At 50.7% G+C, this 24,195-nt stretch overlaps 2 protein-coding genes across 2 annotated transcripts; both read left to right on the top strand.

Moving 5' to 3' along the window:
- Nucleotides 1-323: 323 nt before the first annotated feature.
- Nucleotides 324-10,182, top strand: C8H21orf58 (chromosome 8 C21orf58 homolog). The gene is made up of 9 exons (XM_059820805.1): nt 324-383; nt 1,933-1,990; nt 3,854-3,921; nt 4,655-4,798; nt 5,266-5,380; nt 6,743-6,882; nt 8,571-8,743; nt 9,487-9,592; nt 10,087-10,182. The coding sequence occupies exons 1-9, from the start codon at nt 324-326 to the stop codon at nt 10,180-10,182; spliced, it is 960 nt and encodes a 319-aa protein (XP_059676788.1).
- Nucleotides 10,183-13,413: 3,231 nt separating this feature from the next.
- Nucleotides 13,414-23,601, top strand: KMO (kynurenine 3-monooxygenase). The gene is made up of 15 exons (XM_059820621.1): nt 13,414-13,467; nt 14,386-14,455; nt 16,058-16,155; nt 17,139-17,228; nt 17,475-17,523; nt 18,296-18,383; nt 19,013-19,208; nt 19,719-19,790; nt 20,330-20,451; nt 21,840-21,987; nt 22,458-22,515; nt 22,628-22,710; nt 22,963-23,085; nt 23,178-23,237; nt 23,434-23,601. The coding sequence occupies exons 1-15, from the start codon at nt 13,414-13,416 to the stop codon at nt 23,599-23,601; spliced, it is 1,479 nt and encodes a 492-aa protein (XP_059676604.1).
- The last annotated feature ends 594 nt before the right edge of the window (nt 23,602-24,195 follow it).

The following is a 24,195-nucleotide window of genomic DNA, read 5'->3' on the forward strand; positions in this document are numbered from 1 at the left end:
TAAGAACAGACAAATATTCACCCTGAGTTACCCTTCCGTGGCCATCACAACCTGCAGCACGAAAATGCGTTGAGACAAATGGCAGAAAAAGCTGTGTCTATGACGTTGTGGTGAACATCTGTACTCATTTTTATCTGGGAGTGAAACTGCGGCTTTTCTCTTCTTCCCTCAGTTGCTCAAAATCTTGTATTTTTTTTTTTTCTAATGGAATTATTCTTCTATGAAGATCGTGGAGGGGAAAAAATCACCACTGAACACCTATCTGCCTTTGCTTAGCTTTTTACCCTGTCTTTGCCTGCCTGCTCTTCCAGGAGACTACTACAATGACAGACCCTTCAGTGGTGGATCACCTGACACGACTGAAACTCAAACTCCTAGAAAAGGTAGGGGAATAATTCTGCAGTGGTCACCTTTGCTCTGCTTTTTGCTCTTGCGTGTTTAAGCATTAACATTCTGTTTTAAATAATTATATTTCTGCTGAGATACAAAGAGGATTTGCAGCCAATTGAGAACATCTTTCTTTGTGCAAGCAGAGGCAGACCCATGTGCAGTGGTGCTACACTCACTGTCACTTTCTTAAATAACATTGTACAAGTTTACATGGACCTACAGTGAATTAAAAATAGAGTTAAAGTGACTTTGATCTTATGGGAGATGTCACCAGTTAGGTCAAAACCAGTCTGAGTTGTGAAGGGCAGTTTTAGAGTAAATCTTGGGTAAAGAGGATCTTAGATTGTTTTAAAGCAATTTCATGTCATCTTTTTTGTCTGCTTTCACATAGGATATGTTGCCTGGTGAAACACGGGCAGGCCTTCACTGGAAGCACATGAAGTGCTGCCCAGAATCCCAGTAGCTCTTTGTTGTGACTCCACACACTAATGCACCCAGGGTTCTCCACTCAGCCCTGTTCCTCCACCCTCAGCGCATCTGACCTCCACTACTGTGGATCTTCTGCTTCAGTGTCCTCCAGAAGCCACTTAAAGAGTAGTCTGGAAGGAAAAACAATTTGCCCGGAGATGCGAATGCTGGAAGTGGCATTTAACTTACCTCCACAGTGGAGTCTTTTGCCTTAGATGCAGCAGGCATTTGAGGGCAAAGCTTTCACAAGTGTGGAGCCATGCAGAACCAAGACAAGAGCCTGTGCGTGAGCGAAAAGTCTGTGATTTCTGAGCATTAGGGAGCAACAAGGGCCAGCTGCTCCCTAAGGAGCAAGGAGTTAAGCACAGTAACACAGCCAGCAGAGCAGGAGCCTGGCCAGCCAGCCCCCAAGTGAGGCAAGCAGAGCCAGAGATGGTGGCCAGGTTCAACCAGAAGTCCAGATCTATCAGGCAAAGTCATGGTGATGAGGCAGGTCCAAGGCCAACCTGGGAAGTGTCTGCAGGTTGGGATCAGGGTTAATAGGATCCATGGCCAGTCCCAGGCATGGCTGTGGTTGAACTCCAGACCAATACTCATCCAGTATAGCTCAGGTAGGAACTGAAGACCTAGAGCTGAGATGAAAGGGGCTCCTGGGCACATGAGCAACGGGTGTGGATAGAAGCCCCAGGTGAGGCTGGTCAGGGCCATTTAGGCCTATTAGTGCACCAAATACCCAAAACTGTCCTGCGTCAAGTTCTTCATATGATCCAGCTCTCTGCCCTATAAAATACATGCTGTATAAGTCTCCTGATTCACCATGCTATCAATTTCCAGGTCTGAGATAGCCTGGCCAGTTGGAAGCACGACTATTCTTTTGCCGTAACTAGATCATACTTCTATGAATACTTCTTGTAGCCCTCACTAGCTGTGATTTAGCAGTTAAGAATCATTGCTTGTCTCCACTTCTGCTTTATTTCCTCCATCCCAAACCTATGCCTGTAAGGTAGGGTTGGAAATTGTTGTGAGCTTTGCTGCCTGACTCATAACCAGTTCTTGTTGTGCTTCTACCAACAGAGACTAGAAAATGAACAGGAGAACCTAGAGAAGATGGAGTCACCTCTCCCAGCTGCAAGTAAAAGAGAAGCATTTGTTCTAATTATGGACATAATACGGAGGGGGCTTAGTGATGTTCTCAGGCACGAGTTCCTCAACAGGTCACACCAGATGATCGCATCTCCTCCCTAAAAGCTGCGTGCTAGTGGTTGGGCATTTGGGTAGTCCGAACTTGCTCTGTCTTGGCTTCTGTGATAGGGACATCGTCTGGAGGGCAGGAGGGAGAGACTGCCCCAGCTCAGCCTGCGTATCTAAATCTGTATGCAGCCCTGGGGGTTGGAAGTAGCAAAAATGCAAGTTCCAGTGAAGCTTGTGCAGTAACATCAGTCTGTATACTAGTCTCAGTCCTAACCACGCCAGCGAACCTTAGCGGCCTTGATGCAAGGAGAACAGGCTTGCTATACTGTGCAGCTATCTACATTTTATCCTTTGAATTTCTTCAACTTTTTTTTTTTAAACAAAGGGAAATGCTCAACCAGCCGAGCACTGACATTAGAATGACCTCCTGCCCAGATGTCCTCTGCAGCCTCTCAGCTGCGGGTGCTGGTTCAGCTGGAGCAAACTACTGGTGATCCTATTTGTCCTAGCTCCTATACCGAGGAGTGAGCCCCTGTTGCACTCCAGCTGTATGCTTGGCTTTGGTGATCCTGAAAAGGAGTCGTTAGGATGGCTGTGTGTCTCTAAGGGATCCAGGCAGGAGGAACACTCCACTACTAAAGCTGCTTTGCACCTTTGAAGCTGACAAATGCAACCTTGTGCAGACCAAAGCATGGTTTCCAGTGTAAAAAACTGTGACTCAGCTTATGAAACAAATAATTACACTGAAAGAGCCGGTCTTGATGACCGCATTGATAGGAGCTGGGAAACCGTTTTACCAGGAAACCATGCATGTGGAATTACATCCTGACTTTGGTTTGGGCAGAGAGGTCAGGAATCCCAGCATGCTTATGAAACTTCCAAAGTTTAGACATTTCTCTATAAAAGCTAGCAAACCAGCTAAAAGTTCATAAATAAGGGAGTTAAAATAACCTGTGGCTTTATCAAACCCTTTCAAAGCCTGCTGTGATGTTTAACACCCAAGTAGTGTCTTCCCTTCAACAATACTCCCATGGAACTCCCATGCACATGCTATGTGCAGTGCATTCATTTCTTTGCGTGGCACATCCACTGTTTATAATTATATTATCTATGGATTAAAGGCCACCAGTAGAAGATCAGTAATATTTCTAGATTGTACTCTGGGCTCATATTCACCAAGCTGATGCACAAAGAGATGGAAATTTTCAGTGCTGTGACCAAAAATTAAAAAGCCCTTTAACAACTTACAGTTTCAAAATACGAGGTGATGCTTTTCAGAGCAGATGCCGTGCATGCCTCCGCCGTAACTGAAAACGGTCTTTCTTATTTCAAGTGAGTTCAAAATCAGCTGTATGTGGGAAGAACTGCAAAGGAAGTTGATTCAGAACAAAAAGGAAACAGAAAAGTTGACGTTCAAAACTGAGTTTGTTTTGATATATCACAACAAACTTTTTTTATGCTTTGCACAATCATCCTCTGCATGTACAGAGTATATCTAGAAAATTGCAGGCTGAAATGAGTTTCTAAGCCAGGAGGCTAAAAGGGGGCTTTAAAGAACAATCTTAAAAGTTTATTTTCAGGGAGGGTGCATTGCCTTTGTAGAGCTGCTGAACAGCTGCGTCTGCATGTGGCGTAAAGTCATTATCTGTTTGTGGATCTGACAAGAAAAATAGCCTCAAGTCTTTTGTGGAAGAAGTCAAGCTATCTTACAAGACTTTTTCCAGAATTAATCTCATAATGTAGGTGCTATAATAGCCTTGTCTTTGTGATCCTTTGAGAAGATAATGGACTTCTCCTCCTCCAGGGAACAGACGTGAGGATATGCTCCAAAGTGCCCTAAGGCGAAGGAAAGATCTCCTGCAGGAGCTTAGGGTAAGAGCCCTCTCTGTGGACAGAAACAACAGAAAGGGCCGGGTTATCTGCACATCCACTGCTGCTGTGGATTCAGTTCTTTCCTGTCCTTTAGTTCTTCTTCGGCTGGGCGGTAGTCAGTCCTCTCCTGGTGCGGAGTATAGAGGCTGGGCCAGCTCAGCAGGGAGAGGGGCCGGGGAGCAGTATGCCTTCCCTCCCTACAGCTAACGAAGCTTGCACCCGCTTCGGTTAGTTGGTGGGTTGATTCTGTTTGTCCTGAACTGCTGTATCGTAAGCTCTCTGGGGTAGTGCCAAAATGCAAATAGGGGATTTTCACTGCCACCAAAATAGGGACAATAGTGACTGCTATTCCTAGTGACTATTATTCCTAGTTTATGGAGGGTACCAACCATTAATGAAACGTTTTCCCAGGCTTTTGGCAGTTTGTTCTTCACTATTTTTCCATTCCTTTTTCCTTGTGCTGAAAACTGTATGGCTTAGAGATACGTGGGAAGAAAAACTTTCTTTATACTTGTGCGGGCACTGGTTGAGTGCTTCCCTTCATGCAGCCATCATTTGTGGTCTGCCTGTCAGATGCAGCAGTGCTGGAAGTTTCTGCAGCGGTGTTTTGCTGAGCAAGGCTGCACCCTGCTGCGGGCTCGCAAGGGCTAATCCCATTTAGACCAGAGACCATAAAAATACTGTCTGCCTTTCTGTGACGAGGTTTTCTTTAAGACGATACTTGATTTTGCAGGAGCAGCACCTTCTGGAAGAGCTTTCACAGCCCGCTGCACCAGCTGGAGGACACTGTCATAACCACAGAGCTGCCCCCCCGCACATCTACCAGATACCTTTTCCAGCTCCCCAAGCGGAGCCACCAAGGATTATCCAGCAGACAGTAAGGATCTTCTCTCCTAGGAAACACCGCTAGCGCTGTGCCGGTCTGAGGCAACAACCACAGGTGGAGGGACTCAGGGGCTGTATGGAAACACTCATCCCACCGAAAGGGATGATACACCTCTTGCTATTGTATGGGAGCCTTACTGCCCTAGGCAAAATCTAAGGGCAATCATCTGATAAATAAGGCACAAAATGAACAGTGTGAATGCTTTAGCATAGGAACGAGGTAGTAAGAGGAGTGGGGGGATTGCCCACACTCTGGCCCGGCTGTTCAGCCAGTTTCCAATGCACGTCACTGCTCGTACAGCCCACAATCTCAACAGCTTCTCCACGAGGCTCTTGTGGGACACAATGTCCAAAGCCTTACTGACGTCCAGGCAGATGTCACCCATAGGTCTCCCCACCCAAAGACGAGGGAGCTGGCCAAAACCAACCCCGACTTCTCCATTTTCCTTTCTTTTTCAGATGCCACCACAGCCTGCCACCATCATCCAGCAGTTACCTCAGCCGCCCCCCCTCATCACGCAGATCCCCCCTGCCCAGCCTTTTGCAGCCCCCCGCTCCGGAAGCATTAAAGAAGGTAACGTGCCCTCCATCTAGCAGCCAGCTCGGAAAGGGCAGGTGGGTAAGTGGAAGGGGGCATGGGACGGCGTCCAAGCTAGTTAGTGACGTGCTGTTTCACAACTGCGTTGCTGCTGGAGCTGTGGGAATTGCACTCCATAAATGGACTAGGTAACATTTCTGAGAGGCTTTCAGACAAACTCTTATTACTAAAATTAAAGAAAAAGGGACTACAAACTCAGCAAAGCCAGGTTAAGCTGCTGAGGAAGCTTGCGAAAGCAAAACAGCTCAACCCAAGGCACTGAGTAATATTAAACAAGGTTAAACTCAAGCGCACGGATGATTCCAACATTAACAAACAGGCATCTAAAATCTGGTTTTATTCTTTTGTTCCCTTTTAACCTGCTGTTCAATCTCCTCAGAACAATACAGGCTTTTATTATGCCCCATGTTTGGAAACAAGACAGAACAGCTGTTCCAAATATAGTGCAATGCCAATAAAAATAGTTTGTTTCTAAACATACGTGGATGCTACTTTGAAATAGTACGTGAGCAAAAACCTGGGATGACTTCCCTGGCTCAAGCTTCAGCCAAAGGTTTATTCATGCCACAGAGAAATCCTCAGTCATGAAATCGCAGTATTTCTCAGCTTTTTCTTCATCTAAGTGTCTGGATTTTTGAATCAGAGTTTATTTTCATAGACAAAATTTTCCCAATTTATGCATGACTTTTCTGAAGCTGATACATGTAAACTACTTTTGGTATGACCAGTTAAAAAAAAAGGAGACTTGCCTTGTTTTTTGTTTTTTTTCTTCCCTCTCCCTCCTTCCTTCCTCCACCCAAGCAAATTAGTTCCACTACACAGGTCCTTTGTGATTAAGACCCAGAGATCATGGTAAGTAGATTTGATGCGCATGCAGTGGACTCTCAAGGTGGCACTGCAATATCACGTAAAGTTGAGGAAACCTCTCACGTGGGAAGCAATGATCTTGAGCCGAAGCAATGGAGAGCGCTGTAAGGAGCCAGTCCATGCCGGAGTAAGCAAGAGAGCTCTAGCCCTCAGCCCTTCTCCAGCCCGCCAGTCAGCATAGCCAGAGCGGTGGGCTTGTAGGGAAACGAACAGACTGAAGATGCTCAACAGCAGCTTTCTTGTAGAAGGGAGGAGAAACTTGAGAGGTGGTCTGAACAGTTTTATTCATAGACATTAATTTTGCACTGCCTGGCCAAATGCTGATATTCTTCACGTGTCCCTTTCAGCTGCTTTGTCTTTGTTGCAGTGACCAGTCTGTATGCTGGAGGGCACTTCTTATCAAGTTGCCTCTGCTGCTTGTCAGTTGCTGATAAAGCTCTTACCTTCTTCCTTGGGGTGACCTCTTCCCAGATATGGTAGAGATGATGCTGATGCAGAACGCCCAGATGCACCAGATCATCATGCAGAACATGATGCTGAAGGCTCTGCCACCGATGGCGTTCGCACAGTCTGCTGGAGCCAGCTCTCCCCTGCTTCAGCATGCCCAGCAGGTAACAACATTGGAGTCTGAAGGGCATCCTTGCTCACACGGGGTAATGGTTGATCTCCTTGGGAGGGTGCAGGGCCTGGGCAAAACATGCAGGAAGTCTGGGACATTTAACAGCTGTGCGCATCTTCAAACCCACTGCACCAGAAGACTGTTACTGAGCAGAGCACAGCCTGCCTCTTTACCATGATGAGCACTGTGATAGGACCCAATGGAAGAATGTCTCCTCCACACATGCAAACTGGATTCAGTCCAGCTCTGAAAATTAACTGTCCTGTACAGTTGAACCACTAACAGACTATGCACGGAAGACATCTACACTGGGCATCTGCTGCTGCAGGTCCACTTGCTGCAAACAGCAGGACAATGTTTGTGTTACAAATCCTGTAATGGGTAAAATTTGACCTGGTAGTTTGAAATGGGCTAGAGCTGAAGCACAGATTTTGCGATCGTACTTGGAGCCCCACTGCTCTAGTTCCTGTCTCACTGAAAATCAATGGCTACTGAGCTCTGAAAGGACAGATCTTAAAGATATTTTGGTGTGTAAATACCTGTTTGCAAACAGTGTCCAATGCCTGATAAGAGGTAGGTAATTTTGAACATATCCTTAGATGCCCAATTCCTAAGCTATTTGTAACATGGTGATATAGCTGCTTAGTGTCCTTAAGTGCTTTGGAAAAACGTATTTCTGGTCTCTACTCTGTAGCATCTATTACCTAAGAAGCAAGGACAGCTGATCTTTGGGGAGAAGGGGATGTCCCAATGTTGCAAAACCTTCCCCTGTACTTTTTCCTACCCCTCTATTTTCAGGCTGTGTCTTTTCCCTGTGCTGTAAGAAAGACTTGTTTTCTTTTTCTCAGCTGTTCAGGTTGTCAGGTGCTGAGAAAGTAACTCCCACACTTCTGCAGTCCTTGCCCAGCTCACTCACACCTTTCCTACATGCTATTTGCAAAAGTAACAAACAGCTTAAAGGCCCTGAGCCTCCTCCATAGCCCATCCCATGGCCTGGAGGGAGCTGATGGGTTTTTGCACTTGTTGGGACCAAATGTCTGCCCCAGAGAGAAAGCCTCCGACAGCAGCTGCTAGCTCTCGCGTTTCTGGGCACTGACATCCCAGGAGGCCACCCACGACGCAGAGGGGTCTGCTGGTTTTGTCAGCCATGGTCCCAGGGTGGACTGATGTGGAAACGGCAGGCAGTGCCGGCTCTTCCTCACGTCAGCGCTGCGCCGAGCGTTGCCTCGGACAGAAGTCCTTTTCTATTTTCTTGAACTTTGTGGTTTCTAGTTTTGAATATTCTTTCCCCCTTGCTGTGAGGGAGATGACTGGGGTAGATGGTGGTGCTGGGAGAGCCAGCAGACTCGTCTGCGGCTTTCTGTGGAGGACCCTATGTCTAAGGGAAGATGGCAGAGGAAGAGTGTGCACCCCTCTGTCCCCACCTTCCTTCCCTCATGTAGACTGGTGGGATAAATCAGGGAGAGTGGGATCTGAGTGCCTCTGAATATCAGGTGAAATCTGAAATCACCGAGTATTTGCTGGACCTTCTATGTTGGAGCCTGCAAAACCCATCTCTAGATACATGCTGAAGGACTTCTTTACCAAGGGGTGGCCGAGTGGGAACCCAGCCCCCCAGCCAGGGACCCTTCCTGTGGGGGCACAGATTTCACAAATTGCCCTTTGTCTCTCTCCAACAAGGACCTGCAGTTCCCTGCTCCCCTGGCTGTGAAAGCGGACAGGCCCAGGCCATCTGCGGTGCACCACCACCACCACTACCCTCCCACAGGGGTGCTCCCAGTGCCCCAGGGGGGCTTCCCGTCCACATCCACGGCGCATCACTGGACCAGCAGCACGCTCCCTGCCCTACCTACGTAAGTGAACCGGCAGCCACGACATAAACATTTAGCCCTTCCTTCCCGCCCAGGTTGGGTAGCAAGGTAGGCGAGACGATCCCATGCCTTCGAGATGATCCCGTGCCTTCATGGTTCTTCACTGAGGCCAGTCCTGAGTGTTGCCTTTAACACAACAATGGGATTGGGGCGGGTTAAGTGATGATTTGATACACTCGATCTTATAACTTGAGTGATTAACCCTTGCTTACTGTGGAATAAACATGAGGATCAGATAAGGTCTGCAGATGATACCAAGCTGTGTCCCTGCCACACAGAGCCACCATCCAGCAATGCTGCACGGCTCCGCTCTGCAGTGGTTGTTACCCTGAGGTCTGGGTCTCCCTGTGAACCCAGCAGACACCTGCTAAATAAGGGCCGCGTGTGTTTTACATTCAGGTTAAGCTTCCCAGTAGGATTTCCATTCTTAAAACACTGCTGAGACATTTGCTAATCAGCTATTCCTGGAAAAAAACCCACCACCACTCGCTAAGAAAACTGGTACAATGGGAGCGGAGTACTCAGAAATAAAGCTGAGCCTTTGCGATAAGCTTGTGCTTGCAGCTGGGGTGTTTTTTCAAGTGCAGAAATGGATGGACTTTTCCTCAGGCTGCCCCCGGGGGTCTGTAGAGCCCTTGAGCAGAGGTCAGCAGCCGGCTCCTCCAGGGGCTCATTTGCCTGTGCCTTCCCTGCTATCTCTGAGCTTGTCCTGGTCGGCCTTCTAGGTGTGAGCAGATCACACCTGGGACTACTGTTCGAACTCGTCTGCTCATGCAAAGGCCAGTGGCAGGAGGGGCCTTGAGTGAGGATCTGAGCCAAGAGAGAGCAGTGGTCTTGCTGAGTACATGAGATGGGGATAGCAAGAAAGCAGGCGTGGAAGCAGCGGTGCTAGAAAGTTCTTACATGCTGGTAAAGAAATATGCATTACTAGAGTGTGGTGGGGTGGCTGGGGACTTCTGCATGGGGACTGCCTGTTGCACACCGGTCAGAACACAGCTTTTATTTCTGTGCTATGGCTCTTTCAAAGTCTTAGTGAACAGAAAGACAGGATGGAGGCAGCTGCATCCTCAGGCATGGGCAACCTGCTGGCAGGGGGATCTGTATGGCCCTCTCTAGCATGGGATGAGAATTCCTGAACAGATGGTTTACCTAATGGGATTATACGGGATAAACATTTCTAGCCCTTTCACTTTTACATGGGTTTGTAATCTGTACCGGTAAAGATCTCTTGGCTTCTTCCTGAATCAGTGCAATTAGCTGTTTGCAGAAATCAGCAAAGGAAGATCTTGTCATGGCTTTTAAGCTGTCTTCTTCCGCTTCTTCAGCTACCTTCCACCATGAGTTATGAGATCCGACACATCTACACTGTCCTTTCGCAGCTGCAGCAAGCATGCATTGTTGGCTATTACCAAAAACAATAAAGCCATTTTTCTTGTTGCAGGTGGCCCACAAACTGACGGTACGTGTTCCTCTGCAAGTGGACCGTAGCATTGCTGAGGTCAACCTGTATTTGAAGAGTTCCTAAATAATCTGTCTGATTGACAGCCTAATGTCTGTATGACTACACATTGTTGGGACAAGAAGTGAGTGGGAGAAAGACTGCGGATGTTCAGAACAAACGTACCATGCACCTGTGGTCTGCTCACCCGTTTCTGCTAGTGCCGTTGTTTCCTCTCGTCTTCCAAGTCCAGACCAGCCACAAGCAATCACCCCCTGTTTTTTTTTGCCCTCTCTCCACAGAACCAAGAAAACTCCTCCCAAAGTGTCTTGCAGGCCTGGCAGCCCACAGCAGCCCCTGGACATGAAATAATCTTACCACCAGTGTTATGTGAGCTTTTTTAAAGGAGCACGACCCAGCTCCAGGGCTGAGTCCCCTTCACCTGCAGACTGAGGGAATGCCCCTTGCAAAGGGGTCTGCTGCCCTTCTGGGGAGGATGATGCAAACTCACCCAGGATGCCTGAATGAGGGTTTAGTCACCAAACCTCATCAGCCTGAAGTGCTCCTCAGCGTTTTTGGTTTTACTCCCGTACAGATATGCTTGTCCTACAGTAATTACCTATCCGGGGAACTAAAGATGAGCAGGAACCATCCAAATGGAAGTTACCTGCGCAGCAGAGCAAAATCCCGGCATTGGGTTTTCCTGAAGACCAGCGCTCTGCCCCACCTGTGTGAGTTGGCTTTACGCACTATTTGGATAAACAATTCTCAGTGGAGAAGAACGGAAAGAAATCTGCTCCTGCAGTCATCGTGCTTGAACTTTGAAGTGCAATGCCCCCCCCCCCGCCCCCAGCTAACTGCAGTCCGTGTTTTCTGCCCCAGGAGGGCTCTGACTCTCAGTCTCTCCCAAATCTCACATTTACAAAGCTACCCATGGTTTTCTGCTCAAAGAGCTATTGGAGGGTGATTTAAACAGCCTGGAATAGTGTATATTTGTTTTATTCTTTCTCAGCCTTTCCCTCATATAATCAGGGTTGAGACTTGATTTAAAAAAAATAATAAAATCCTGAGGTTCTTCCTTGGGTACTGGCATGTCTTTTTCTTCAGCAACATAAATCAAACACTTTTCCCTTCTTTACTTTTCCCACTAATTTTCAGAGGGCAGGCTTTAATCCAAGCCCATGCTATCCTGTTTTGTTTTCATTTAGGACTCCTTGGAAGGCTCGCTCAGCGTTTTAATCAAGCAATAATTTTTCATGCTCTCAGCAGCCTGGTTGTGTTTAATACAGAAAGATAAACAATGCATTAGTAGGACTTTCTCAATGTCTTCCCACCTTCTCCTCTTTTGTAAGTGGAGAACATCTTTACGTTGTTTTCGCCTGGTGCAGTTTGTGAGCAAATCTAATGATGATAACCCAGAGACCTAAATTTTGTTTGGAGTGGTTACCTGGAAGAAAAGATATCGCACTGGGCATAGATAGTCCCTGATAGGCAAAGCTTAGTCTGGTTTGCCAAGAGCTATTGTCAGTAGCTAAGGAGATGGGTTTGGCAGCGAGAAGGTGATGTGTATCATCTTGGAAGAAAAAACTTTCAAACTGTGGCCCACTTACCGTACCACGTAGCCCTGCTCACTGACGGGTCGGGTGCTGCCTCCCGTGTCCGTGCCTCCAGCCTCTGGAGCAGGTACACGGACCGTGGCCAAGGCTGCTTGTGCAGAAAGCAATATTACGAGACCAGCTTTAGTTACATGATTTTATGCTGTGTTATCCACAGGAGTGCATGAATTAATTGACGTACCTTAAAGGGCTGCTATCAAAGTGGTAAGCCAGGGTGGTAATCTGTAAAGCCTACAGGACAAGCGTGCAAAGGGTGCTGTGAGTGCTATTTCCCAATAACAACTGTCTCTGCTGGAAGCTAATGATGTGCTGTCTGTGCTCTAAAAACAAATAATGAATAATTTATTTGCTATGTAAAACTTACCTTGCTCTTTGCCCTCTCTGCTCTGTTTTCTTTGCTCTGTGTCTGTGAGTCAGTCAGCGTGGATCAATTCACTGCTTAGATCAAAGAAACCCAATGGAAGGTCTTCAGTGGCGACTCGTTTGGACGCAGTGCCAGGGCCCGCGGGCACAAATAGCATTTAACAACCCCAACCAGCCCCACCTGGGACCCCTGCCCTCCCCAAGGCCAGCAGTCCCATTTAAGCTTGGGCCTGGGGCTGCTTGTGGGTCCTGTTGACCCTGTCCTACATGTCCTTTCCTTGCACGGTACCGCAGGTTGGGACCGTGGTGTGGCACTTGCTCCCCGTTCCCTCGGGAGCAGCTGGCCCTTGCTGCACCAGGAACCAGGATGTGCAATGGAGAACAGCGCTGTGCTTCTCTGGGGGTTTGGTCTTGCTCCTTTGAGACGAATCTGCTGGTTTGGGCTGTGCATTGCAGGTTTAGCAAGAAATGGTAGTTAGTGTACGTTATGTGTTTTCACTGTCTGCTGTTAAATTATTGTACGTAGGCTGTATTTGGCTCCTCCCTTTCAAAAGCTTAACTGTGTGCAACATGGGCTCAGCAGAGCACTTCCTCCCAAGGATGGACCTGTGAAATGGTGCACGCAGACATGTCTCCTCACAGCCTCATCCAAGTCCTGGAAAGCTTCTGCAGATGAGGTATGGACCCTCTGCTCAGCACCACCCCCCAAAACGCTCGAGCCACACACAGCTTCCTCGGGCAAAAGATGTCCTCGCAGGTGGGATCAGGTCCCCGGGCAAGCAGCGTGGTTCACATCCCACCCTCGGGAGAGTGCTCCAGGAGTTACTCCGCATCGTCCGACTGGTGCCTACGCAGTTGCAGCCTAGCAAAGCACCAGCAAAAGCCCAGCGGATCCAAGTCCTCCTGCTCTGTGCGCGTTTCATTAGGAGGTCCCTGAAGGCTGCAGAATTGCTTTGCAATTTTCAAAAGAAGCCTTTTAATAAGGCCTGGCTGAATAACGCCACGTTCGCGTCTCTTCACCCAAGGCTCAGCGTGGCTGGCCGCACGGCCAGGCTGATTGACCAACAGTCTCTGGGCTGGGAGTTAAACTTTAATATGAAGCAGGGGAGGAGAACCCAGGCGTGACTCAGCTGCCCACGTCCTTCCCCTTTTTCTCCCCGCTGGCGAGGGCAAGCAGCAGGACCGGCAGCGGGGACGCAGCAGGACGAACCTGCGCCCCGGGGGCTGCCCCAGCGATGGAGCCCGGTGACCCACGGAGGAAAAGAGTCGCCGTTGTTGGCGGTGGTCTGGTAGGAAATGCAATGTGGCTGCTGTGTGATTGCGTTTGCCAGGGAGCTGGGGCTGTAAAAGCATTGCTTGGATGTGGGGTGAATCTCTTTCTTAAAATCATTCCTCCTTCAGAGGACGGGGTGTTATGGAGGAGTTGGTTGAGATCCCACTGTGGGCGGCAGCGTGGCTCGTTTGAACAGCTAGGACTTTGTAGGAGGAGAACGGCTCTTTCCCTCGAGGGAAAGCTTTGCTGCTGAGATATCCCAGAGACGCAAATGCATCTGACTCTGAAGGACACCATCGAGCACTGCAGCACATAAATCTCTCCGTTGACTTTTTGGCTGTTAGCTTCTTGGTCCTGTGCTGCTGGAAAAGAGTGATGATATAAGAGCCTGTAGTTCTGACAGTGATTAATGATGGAAATTGAACAAGAAAAAGACAGCCATGCATTTAAATAACAAGCAGGACATAGGTGTGCTGTCCTTTTTAAGGTAACATCTTGCTTTTGCGCAGGTCTAGCTTCCCCCCCTCTGTGTTCCCAAGGGAATGCTGCAGTACCCTGAATTCCATTGAGGAAGATAAATACAGTCCGGAGAGGAGCAGGGAACTTGCCTGTACCAGCTCCTGTGGCTCTGGCTGAAGGGGTTAGCCCTGCTGCAAGTAATCACTGCACGTAAACAAGCCCTGACCTTGGTATGGTTTTGTATGATGAGTTTTGATGGGTGACTATTGTCTTGGAGGCTCTGCAGGCACATCAGGGGTGGAAGAGGACTTCTCTCCAGGAAGAAGTCCTTTAAGGTTCTTGATCAAAGGGTCTTCCTGTATATGCTGAGCTGCATCCCCTGACCGCTGCTTTCCCTTGATGCATCTCAGTAGTGATCTGTGATATAGCTACCAGTGAAAGACTCCACCCACCATTCCTGATTCTTCTTTTGTAGGTGGGTGCATTAAATGCCTGCTTCTTTGCTAGACGAGGTTTCCATGTTGACGTTTATGAAGCCAGAGAAGGTAATTTCAGCCTGATTGTTACTGCTTTATTAATATGTTTCTGTCCCTTTACTGGTAACAGCTCTTGAAGAAGCAAAAGCGGGACTGTGTGAGCTCACTGAAACTGCAGAAAGAAAATGAAATTTGAAAGCGTGGGACTTTGGGGATGTTCTTTTCTCTCTTCCCTTTAGCTCCTGTGGTGGGGAGGAGCATTTATTTGAAATAAGTTGTCTTGTCTGGAGGGAACCCACCCTTCAGCTACTAAAATGATGCCCTTTTTTATATTCTTGGCTTAAATATTGATTCAAATCCTCACCTGTAAAAATTGGTCTCTGCATGAAGAATTATAGCACGGTGCTGTTGAACCAAGCTGCGTCAGAAGTTGGGAAGCAACGGCTGTTGTTAATGCTGCAGCATCTCAGTTAGGGTTGAAAGCATCACTTGACTGGTAACCGCTGCCGTTGGTGGTGAGGAGGGCTGGTGGCGAGAGGGGCAGAAGGAGAGATGGAGTGCGTTCAGGAAGCCTTCAGCTCCGCAGAGCACCGCAACAGAGAAATGGTGATTCAGAGCCCAGGTGCTGGATGAAAGGGAGAGAAATCATCTGCCTTCAGTGTCTATCAGCTGACAGACAAATAAAACCTGGGCAGAGATGGCAAGCCAAGCGGCAGATGAGAATGATACCATGGAAGGTGAAACTCAACTTGAACGTGCCGTGAAGGGAAGGAGAAGCCTGGTGTGACACGTGGTCTCTGTGATAACTCTTCCTGTTCGGGCAGACGTCAGGACGGGCGGTTCTGCCGCACGGCTCTCAGCTGCATCCGTCCTGAGTCCTGCACACAGCTCGGGGTCTCCGCTGCAGAAACGAGGGCCACAGCAGCCAGCCCCAAGCGATGCCAGCAGGCTGCAGGCTCAGAGCAAGAGCAAACGGCTTTTCACCATGGTTTAACAATTAAACTCTTTGCTAGATGTTATATATACTAGAAGTTCCACAGGTTCAAAAAGCCTCTGGTTGTTCTTAACTGCCTTCTGAGTCGGATGGATTTTACCACTTTGCTCCCGTCTTTGGCCCATTTCTTGTGCTGAGGTGCAACCCTGAAAGCTATTGGAACGAGGGTCTGCCACACGCGCTGGCCGGACAGCCCGGGAAGCCTGAGTGAGGCCATTCGGAGGAGGAACAGGCCAGCACTGAGACATTTCCAACTGAACAGCGATGGAGAAGGTGACCTACCGGTGTCCCGAAAAGCGCCAGTCTGTGGGTCTCAGTAGAAGCTGCCAGACGTTCGCTGCTTGCCTCTCTCCGCTTAGAGGGGAAATGGCTTTTAGTGATAACGTGCCCTCCGGCACTGTGGGGAGCTCTCAGAATCCGGCGTTCCCTTTGCAGCACTTGGCTGCAGCTGCTTCTTCCAGGCTAGAGGAGGCATGGAGGAAGCGGCCCTCGAAGCTGCTCAGCTGCCTTCCTGACAGCTGAACGTGCCCTCTGATACCTGCTCTCTCTGCACGCAGAGCCGGGGGACAGGGACTCCCCACTGCCCCCCCTGCTCTCACTGCAGGGATTTCAGGAGATATCGCCTGCACCAGCCTGTGGTATTGGCGTCTCCGTAACCAACCGCTCTTTCCGCACAGATATCCGGGTGGCCAGCTTTGCCCGCGGCAGAAGCATTAATTTGGCCCTGTCCCACAGAGGACGCCAAGCCCTCCGAGCCGTGGGGATGGAAGAGCAGGTACCCTGGCAGCTCCTGTCGGTGGTGGGGTCTCTGTGGTTAAAACGCTGTTGACTTCAGCTGGTGATGGACAGGCTCTCTTCTGCTTCCCAAACACACCGGGGCCACCGCAGTGGTAGCTCTGCTTTCGTGAGGGTGGAGGTAGACCTCTCCCACTGCATGCCCGCAGCCTGGCTCTCCACTGCTTCATGGCACAGCCGCCAACGGGGATCTCCCCCAGCCTGGGCGCAGCACCCAACCCCAGGCAGCTGGGCTCTGCTCGTGGCAGAGGATGCTTCCTCGGAAGACCAACACTCAGACAACACCTTCCAGTGTTTTCCTCCCCGCTGTGCTCTCCTCCCTCCTGGAGGGTGAGGGCAAACAGGGCAGGAGTAGGTAGACTCCCAAAAGAGCTTGACTACCAGCAGGATGCAATAAGGGGGATGGTTTCCCCACTGACATGCCTAGGTTTGTATTTTCCCACAAAACCTTCAGCTTTGGGCTGACCCCTGAAATCGGTGCACACCGACTTCTGCACAGCATGCTTGGTTCAGAGCCCAGCACTCCTCTGCAGGGTGCTCGCTACTGTTTAACATCCAGCTGTAGGCAGTGGTGGGATCTCCTGGCCCCTGGCTCCCTGCAGAGGAGGAGCCCAGGTTTTGACGGCTCGTATCCCAGCACCAGGATGTAATTTGGCTGTCATCCCCTGCACTGTCCAGCACCCTGGGGCTATCCATGTCCCTTCTATCCAAAAAGAGTTTTCTCCTGATTTTTATTAGAATGAGCTTGTAAGTAATCTCAGTAAAATGCAGTGACTTGGCATTGACAACCCTGTAAAATCTCCCCCGGTAACTTGGATAGCCACACAAAAACGTATGAGCGGAGAGCATCCCATTCTGCCTGGAGCGCGGTGTGCGGCGGGAATGGCGCTTGGCAGCTTGTGCCCTGCCCCTCAGCAACTCAGTTTTGGCCAGGAGGCTGGGTTGTGTTCCCTTCCATTTCAGATTGTGTCCAAAGGCATTCCCATGCGGGCAAGGAGGATACATACACCTTCGGGGAAGAAGTACTCTATCCCCTATGGGAAGAAGAACCAGGTACTGGTCTCGTGCTGCCACTTGGAGACGCTTCACAGAGCACGAGGGGTCTTTGACGGTGTTTGTAGCTCTGTGTGATGGACAGTCTGGGGCTCACGCTCTTAGAAAGGATGCTGTGAGCGGGAAGGGGATTGTGTGACCCCCCGGGTTCGGCGAGGCTGTTTGGAGAGGGTGACGTTTCTCGTCTGGCCAAGCAGAGCATCCTTCAGCAACGCCTCCTGAACCCCGTGTTTGTTTGCCTTGCAGTACATTCTCTCTGTGGACAGAGCAAACTTAAACAGAGAGCTGCTAACAGGTAGGTTGCCAGGTCTGTTTGCAAACATTTTTACGCCCTGTTCACTGAGGATTTAGGGTTTGTCCCATGAACAGGAGTCTTTGAGCCCCGGGCTCTCTTTGCCCGTGAGTTCTGCATCAGCTGGCTCTCAGAAAGTGCAAATGTGAACTAGCTGTGTTTTTGAGAAGAAAATCCGTGCTGTTTCCCTGCTGCTTGTCTGTCACGAAAGGATATTCAGACAAGTCCCCCTGAGGCCTTTCTGCACATGCAGGTCTCCCACATTTGCCCTCGAGTGGGAGCTACCTCCAGCCCCCGGCTCCTAGCACCTGCGTCTGCTCCCAGAACTTCACCAGCCAAAGCAGGAGATAGATACCTCTTCATCCTTGCCACCGTCCGTGGCACTTTCCACAACCCCTGATTGTGCAGAGACCAATAGAAATTGGAGCACTGTGGCAAAGTATGTAATCAGGCCAGGCCAAATTTCCCCAAATTTCCCATTGACTATAGGCACCTCATCCCATCCTGAAATAAAATGTAGTGATGGTGGAAACAGGTCAATGACTCCTGTCATTGCGGGGAAGAAAGAAATCTTTGCAGGATTCCTTGCACTTTTTAAATGGTTTTCACCAGAGTTGACCAAACGCAGTCCTGGTGTGCCCTGCCCGCCGGCCATCGCTCAACCAGCAATCTTATTTGCTGTAATAGCGAAGTCCCCATAATTTAGGGATCCCTTGGAAATATTTTTGGTGTCACACTACAAGCCTCTTCATTTAGCTGTCCTTTCTTTTCATAGCTGCTGAGAAGTACTCCAACACTAAACTGTACTTTGGACACAAGCTCCTGGGGTGCAACGCAGAGTTGGGGATGTTAACCATAAAAAGGTAATCCCTGCGCAAGCCGGGGATCAGGTGCTGGGTTCAGTTAGTTTCTGCTTAATCATTCATAAAACCTCAAACAATTGAGCAATCTCAGTTTGAAACTAGCAGGTTATTCCTGAGCGGGCAAAACTCGGTGTCACCTTTGGAAAGGAAAGACAGCAAAGCAGGGTTCATGGGGAGGCTGAAAAAAATTTTAAGCAACTCCCTACGCCCCGGCAGCCTGGCAGTAGGCTAGGCACACGCTGGCTGACCTGTGCAGGGAATAAACATGCCAGTCTCCATAGCGCTGGTTTTCAGGGACAGGTTGCTCATCAGGGAGGGCAGCTAACGACCTTGTTTCATGGTTGTGTTAAGTTCTGGTCATGCCCCGCCCCATCCACCTAGGGATGCAGGCTCTACAAAATAGCAGCATTATCCCAACGGTACCCGTTGCATTCTTGGATACATCTGGCAGAGTTATGTTTTTGATAACCTACAGGATAATTATTTATCCTAATGCTGAGCTTCCCAGTCAGTGAAAGCCAGTCTTCCCTCACCCTATAAGTTTAATAACGCTGGAGGTGACACTGGCATTTTGCAAAAGGAAGATCCACTGTGCTCAGCGGTGCTGAGCTGGCCTGGAGTTACGGCAGGATTGATCCAAGGGACTCTCTTACTTTCAGATCTGACCAGCAGCCATTAGAAGTCACCTACGATCTCATCGTGGGATGCGATGGAGCCTTCTCAACAGTCAGAAAGCAGTTCATGAGGCAAACGCGCTTTAACTACAGTCACGAGTACATTCCTCACGGCTATATGGAGCTGACCATCCCTCCCAAGGATGGAGATGTAAGTGTGCCTGTCCTGGGGGGTGCTACCACCTTTGCAGATGGGACACCCAGCTCATGGTGGCTTTGCTACAGCAGCTCTAGAGAAACTAATTTCTCACTTGGGGCTCAGCCAAGGGATTAAAACTCTCCTTGGAGAAGGCAGGCATCTCTTCCTCTTCCAGTGGTGGGGCCAGTGTCTTGGTACCTGGCTGCAAAAATCCTAGAGAGCCTGCCCCGGAGCGGTGGGGTTGACTCTAGCTCTGAGAGGTCCTGGGGATATGGGAACGTGTCTGTGAGGACATCAGCGATTGCAAACGAGCAGATTTTTGCCCATCTTTCCTACCCTTTCCTCTTGCCCTTGCTCTGTGTCTCCCTGAAGGATCAGGTACCAGAAAGGGGCCCTGTGGTCATTGTGTCTTCTTATGGTGCAAAGGATGGGAACTGGTGTGCTGGTGTGGAGGGGAACCAGAGGCTGGGCGGGGGAAGCTGAGCAGGGCAGGGACACAAGGCGATTTTCCTTCTCTTTCAGTTTGCCATGGAACCAAACTACCTCCACATCTGGCCGAGAAACACCTTCATGATGATTGCACTGCCCAACATGGTGATAACCCCCGGTCACGCTCCCTTGGGGCACGGGATGGAGCTTGTGGGATGATCTGGCTGTGGTGGCAGGCACGCGGCAGGGGCTGGGAGGGACAACAAGGTGCCAGGAGCGATCCCAGCCTGTGCCAGCCGTCCCACAGCCTGGGGGGGTGCAGGGCAGGACCCCCAGAGCCGGCCCTGCCTCACAGCGCTGAGCAGTACCTGTGCCACTTCTCTCTGCCCACACATCCGAGCCCTCCCGAGCCCCCTGAAAACCAGCTCTCTGCAGCTGTATGTTATAAACCAGGTACGGGAGGACCAGGGCAGTGTGCCAGGCTCATGGGATCTCACACGCTGCCCCTTTCTACCTCGCCCCTGCCTGCCGCCAGCGTGTGCAAGCCCACCATGGGAAACAGGGTGGCCAGGCGCTCGTCCCCGCTCCGCAGGCAGGTCGCTGCGATTGCTGGGTGACGGGCTGGGCACTGAGCTGCTGCTCCAGGTGCCAGGTACTCTCTATGGACTCTGGGCTTCTTTCTGACCTTCCTCCCCGGCTAGCAGGACAAGTCCTTCACCTGCACGCTCTTCATGCCCTTTGAGGAATTTGAGAAGCTCACAACGGGCGAGCAAGTGCTGAGTTTTTTCCAGACCTACTTCCCAGACGCCATCCCCCTCATCGGAGAGTAAGTGTTCCCATCTCTCCTTCTCGCTCATCAATGCAGTGCTGCGAAGCCAGGGGACACATCCCCACCCAGCCTCGGGGTCCTGGTGACAGAGACTCCGCTGAAGCTGATGGGCCAAGGGGTTGCGAACACTGTTGGGGTGGATCCCCGTGGCCGGTAGGTCTGAAGGAGGGAGAGCAAACGGACCGAGGTCCGCATTGTGTCCACACCGGAATAGCAGGCTCAGCAGCGGGATGCAGCCCCATGCCATGGCAGTTTCTGATGGAGTCACACTGAAGCACCGCTCTGTCCCTTGGAGGCACAGCCCAGGCCCTGCCACTGCGGGAGCAAAGAGCAGCTCACCTCCCGCTGCTTTCGTATTGCTGTTAAAGGTTTTGAACTCCAGAGATGGATTAGCTGTTCATAAGCCGTGGGTTTTTGATGTTAGAGGTGGGTGAGCAAAGTAACTCCGCTAGAGTGAAGGTAAGGGTTGCACGCTGAAACCAGCAGCACGGAGGAAGTCCCACTGTTCCGATAGCTGGGTTGGGCAAATGTTGAGATTTTCGCTAACAGACTGAGAAAAGCTGGGCTTGGCAAAAAAAACCCCCAAACACTGGGCTGACTAAACAAAGACTGGCACTTATTGATTGTACGGCTAAAACAAGTATCAGGGCTGTGAGACACAAAAGCAGGCAGTTCCCAGTGGCGTGCTGCTCCCTGGGCGGTGGGGACCCTCTCGCTGCTGGGCAAATGGCACAAAGGCAGCAGCACGGAGCCGGAGCATCCCGCTCTGCCTGGGGGCCCCGGTGGCATTGGGGATGGGGACCAGCCTTTCCAGCACACATCCTCATGGCTGTGGCTCTGTTCAGCGCGTCTTCATTTTCCTGCAAAGAGGGAAGCTCCCCAGCTGGTGGGAGCTCCAGCCCACGCTATTCATGCTTCTCCTTTGCAACGCAGTTGTTGGTTATGGGCTTTTTCTTGGCTGATAGGTTCTCAGCTGTGTTAGGCAGTTTCCTTTCCTCTTAAGGAGACTTCAGGACTTCACAGGACTTCATACAAACTTAGAAACTCAGATATCCTCTACCATATCCTTCCTACAGTGACCGCCATTCACCACTGCTCATGGTAGGAGGACTGAGATGTTGATGACACTCTTACTCACAGTCAGGTTGTGTGCAGAGCTTAAAACCTGCAGACAAAATATTTGGTCCATAGGGGGAAGTTAATGAAATAGGTTTTCTGGCTTCCACATTTTTCCCAGCACAAATATCCTAGTGAATAGGCTTGGGTCTTGCATCTCAACGCTGACAGTGCCCGTGGCTGTGGCTTCCTGAGCTTGGACGTGGCATGACTTGCTCTTCTTGTCTCTTGTGCTCCCACAAGTGAAGTATCTGTTGTTTTGCCTGAAGGCGAGAGCTGAAGCACGATTACTTTTTGCTGCCAGCCCAGGCCATGATATCTGTGAAGTGCTCCTCCTACCACCTTGCTTCCCGGTGCGTGCTGATGGGAGATGCCGCGCATGCCGTTGTGCCCTTTTACGGACAGGGCATGAATGCAGTAAGTTCATGGCTGGCCCTGGGCCGTGTCAGTCGGGTCCCCACTCTTTTCACCCAGAAATACCTGGTTTTAGAGTGCAGCTCCACAGAGTTCACGGGCTGGCCTGTCTCACATCTGATGTCCTCTGCATTGGCAGGCGTTGAATTCCCCCAGGCACCTGGCTGCTCACTAGGACCCGGCTTTCCTCCGGGGAGGAGAGTGAATGGGGCGGTGGTGCCGCCTTCCCATGGGGCAGAGGACTTCGTGGGAGGGGGGTCCAGCAGGGCAGCCCCAGGCTGCCAGGACAGGCAACCCCCTGGATTTCTCTGCAAGACCTCTGGCAGAGTGGCCTGGAGTAAGACTCCTGCTCTGAAGCTGTGGTCAGTGAGACCCTGCACGTGCAAACAGCTACGCTAGCTAAGCATCCGTGAGAGCACTTCTCATGAATATGTGGGTCCTTCTGCCTATTTACCCCCTAATCTTCCTCCCAGGGCTTTGAGGATTGTCTGGTCTTTGACGAATTAATGGACCAGTTCCACAACGACCTTGGTGAGTGAGGTGGCTGGGGAGGAGCGAGAGCAGAGGAGGATTCCTCTGCAGCTGAAGGCAGCTGGATACCCTGCTGGGGAGCTGCCCGTGAGCTGCCACTTTCTTCTCCCAGGTGCCTGCCTCCCTGAGTTCTCCAGGCTGAGGGTGCCAGATGACCATGCGATCTCGGATTTAGCGATGTACAACTATGTAGAGGTAGGTGAGCGGCATGCAGACTTGTGGTCCTGTGGGTGGTACACACAGCGGCACTCTGTTAGGATGCACACAGCGGGCAGGGTCTCTGGCAAGACTCTGGTTGGGCTCTCACCCCGGCAGACTTTAGCCTAAGAGCTCCTTGGGAATGCCACTGGAGCTGGGGAGGCTCTGCTCCCTGCCCTGACCCCCAGGACAGGCAGCGGGAGAGCTAGCAAAATGCAGGGGAGCTCTGCCAAGATGCCTTGCAAAAAGGTGATGGTTGCTCTATCACAGATGCGCGAGCACGTGAATTCAATGTGGTTCATTTTCCGGAAGCACGTAGACAACTTCCTCCACACCCTCATGCCTTCCACCATCGTCCCGCTGTACACCATGGTAAGGCCAGCACCCCGGTCCCCACTGCCTGAGCCGCCGCGAGCTCCTCCTGAGTGGCTTTGAGTGGTGAGGTGCTCCTGCAACCCTCCCAGGTGACCTTCACCAGAATTCGCTACCATGAGGCACTTCGGCGCTGGAAATGGCAGAAAAAGGTTGGTCAGTGGTGGTGCCTGTCCTCCCCACGGCATTAGCCTCATGAGCATCCTGCATGCCGGCACTGCTCAGCTGCAGGGGGGGAGCTTTGGTGGTGGGATATTGCCAGGTGGGTGCAGGTGCCGCGACTTCGCTTGGTGCCACAGGGTGGGAGCAAACCTCTGATGATGCCGGGGTTTCTCTTTGCACTTGCAGATAATTAACCGAGGGCTCTTTGTCATGGGGGCAGCAGGACTGGGTGGCACCTACCTGCTCATAAAGTGGCTGGCACGGGACTTGGGCTTCTGCATGGAAAACTTGTGGGGCTGGTCCTGTTATCTGAAGAATATTGGAAATTTTCCTTTTGGCACACAAGTGGCTTAAATGTAAGGGGAGCTCCTGGTTGTAATAAAAGTGAAGGCACAGGCTGTTGGCTCAGCTGGATGATGTTGTTTCTCTCGGGATGTGGCCTGGCAGCTCCTGCAGCCCCTCTGCCTCCTGCCCCCTCGGGAGCGGTGGTGGTCCCTCTCGCCGGGCGAGAGGAGCCCATCGGGGCATGGAGTGCCCAGAGAGCCTCTGCAGGGGTTCAGGCATATCTCTGCCTCATCTCAGCAGCCTTGTCTCGAGTGATGCGGCGTGTCATGGGCTGGGTGCAGGTTTTGTGTGCAGTAATGGGGGGAGCATGCGCCTTCCCAGCCAGCAGAACGGACACTTGAACTGGTGGGGGTGTCCCAGCCCGTACTGCTGACTTCTGCTCTTACCAAAATCAAGTCAACATCTTGACTTGAAAATCAGCCGGCTTCCTCCCCACCCCAAGTCAAAGAAAATATGGTTCAGTTATTCTTGGTGGAAATAAAACAACTTTAAGAAAGGATGTCCTGGGACAGTGCTTGAAGCCTGGAGAAAGGGCCGTTCCACACCCGGCTGAGAAATACTTCTGACTTTTGCAAGCAGGTCTCCACAGAGGGACCACCAAGC

Source organism: Gavia stellata, chromosome 8 (assembly GCF_030936135.1).
Source record: "Gavia stellata isolate bGavSte3 chromosome 8, bGavSte3.hap2, whole genome shotgun sequence".
Lineage (NCBI taxonomy): Eukaryota > Metazoa > Chordata > Aves > Gaviiformes > Gaviidae > Gavia > Gavia stellata.

Excerpts from the sequence above, each read along its gene's own strand:
- C8H21orf58 (XM_059820805.1), top strand. The coding sequence starts at position 324 with ATGACAGACCCTTCAGTGGTGGATCACCTGACACGACTGAAACTCAAA. Across the intron at positions 3,922-4,654 it reads ATCTCCTGCAGGAGCTTAGG|GAGCAGCACCTTCTGGAAGA; the intron begins GTAAGAGCCCTC and ends TTGATTTTGCAG. Across the intron at positions 4,799-5,265 it reads CAAGGATTATCCAGCAGACA|ATGCCACCACAGCCTGCCAC; the intron begins GTAAGGATCTTC and ends TTTCTTTTTCAG.
- KMO (XM_059820621.1), top strand. The coding sequence starts at position 13,414 with ATGGAGCCCGGTGACCCACGGAGGAAAAGAGTCGCCGTTGTTGGCGGT. Across the intron at positions 16,156-17,138 it reads CCGTGGGGATGGAAGAGCAG|ATTGTGTCCAAAGGCATTCC; the intron begins GTACCCTGGCAG and ends CTTCCATTTCAG. Across the intron at positions 22,711-22,962 it reads CGATGTACAACTATGTAGAG|GTGATGGTTGCTCTATCACA; the intron begins GTAGGTGAGCGG and ends CCTTGCAAAAAG.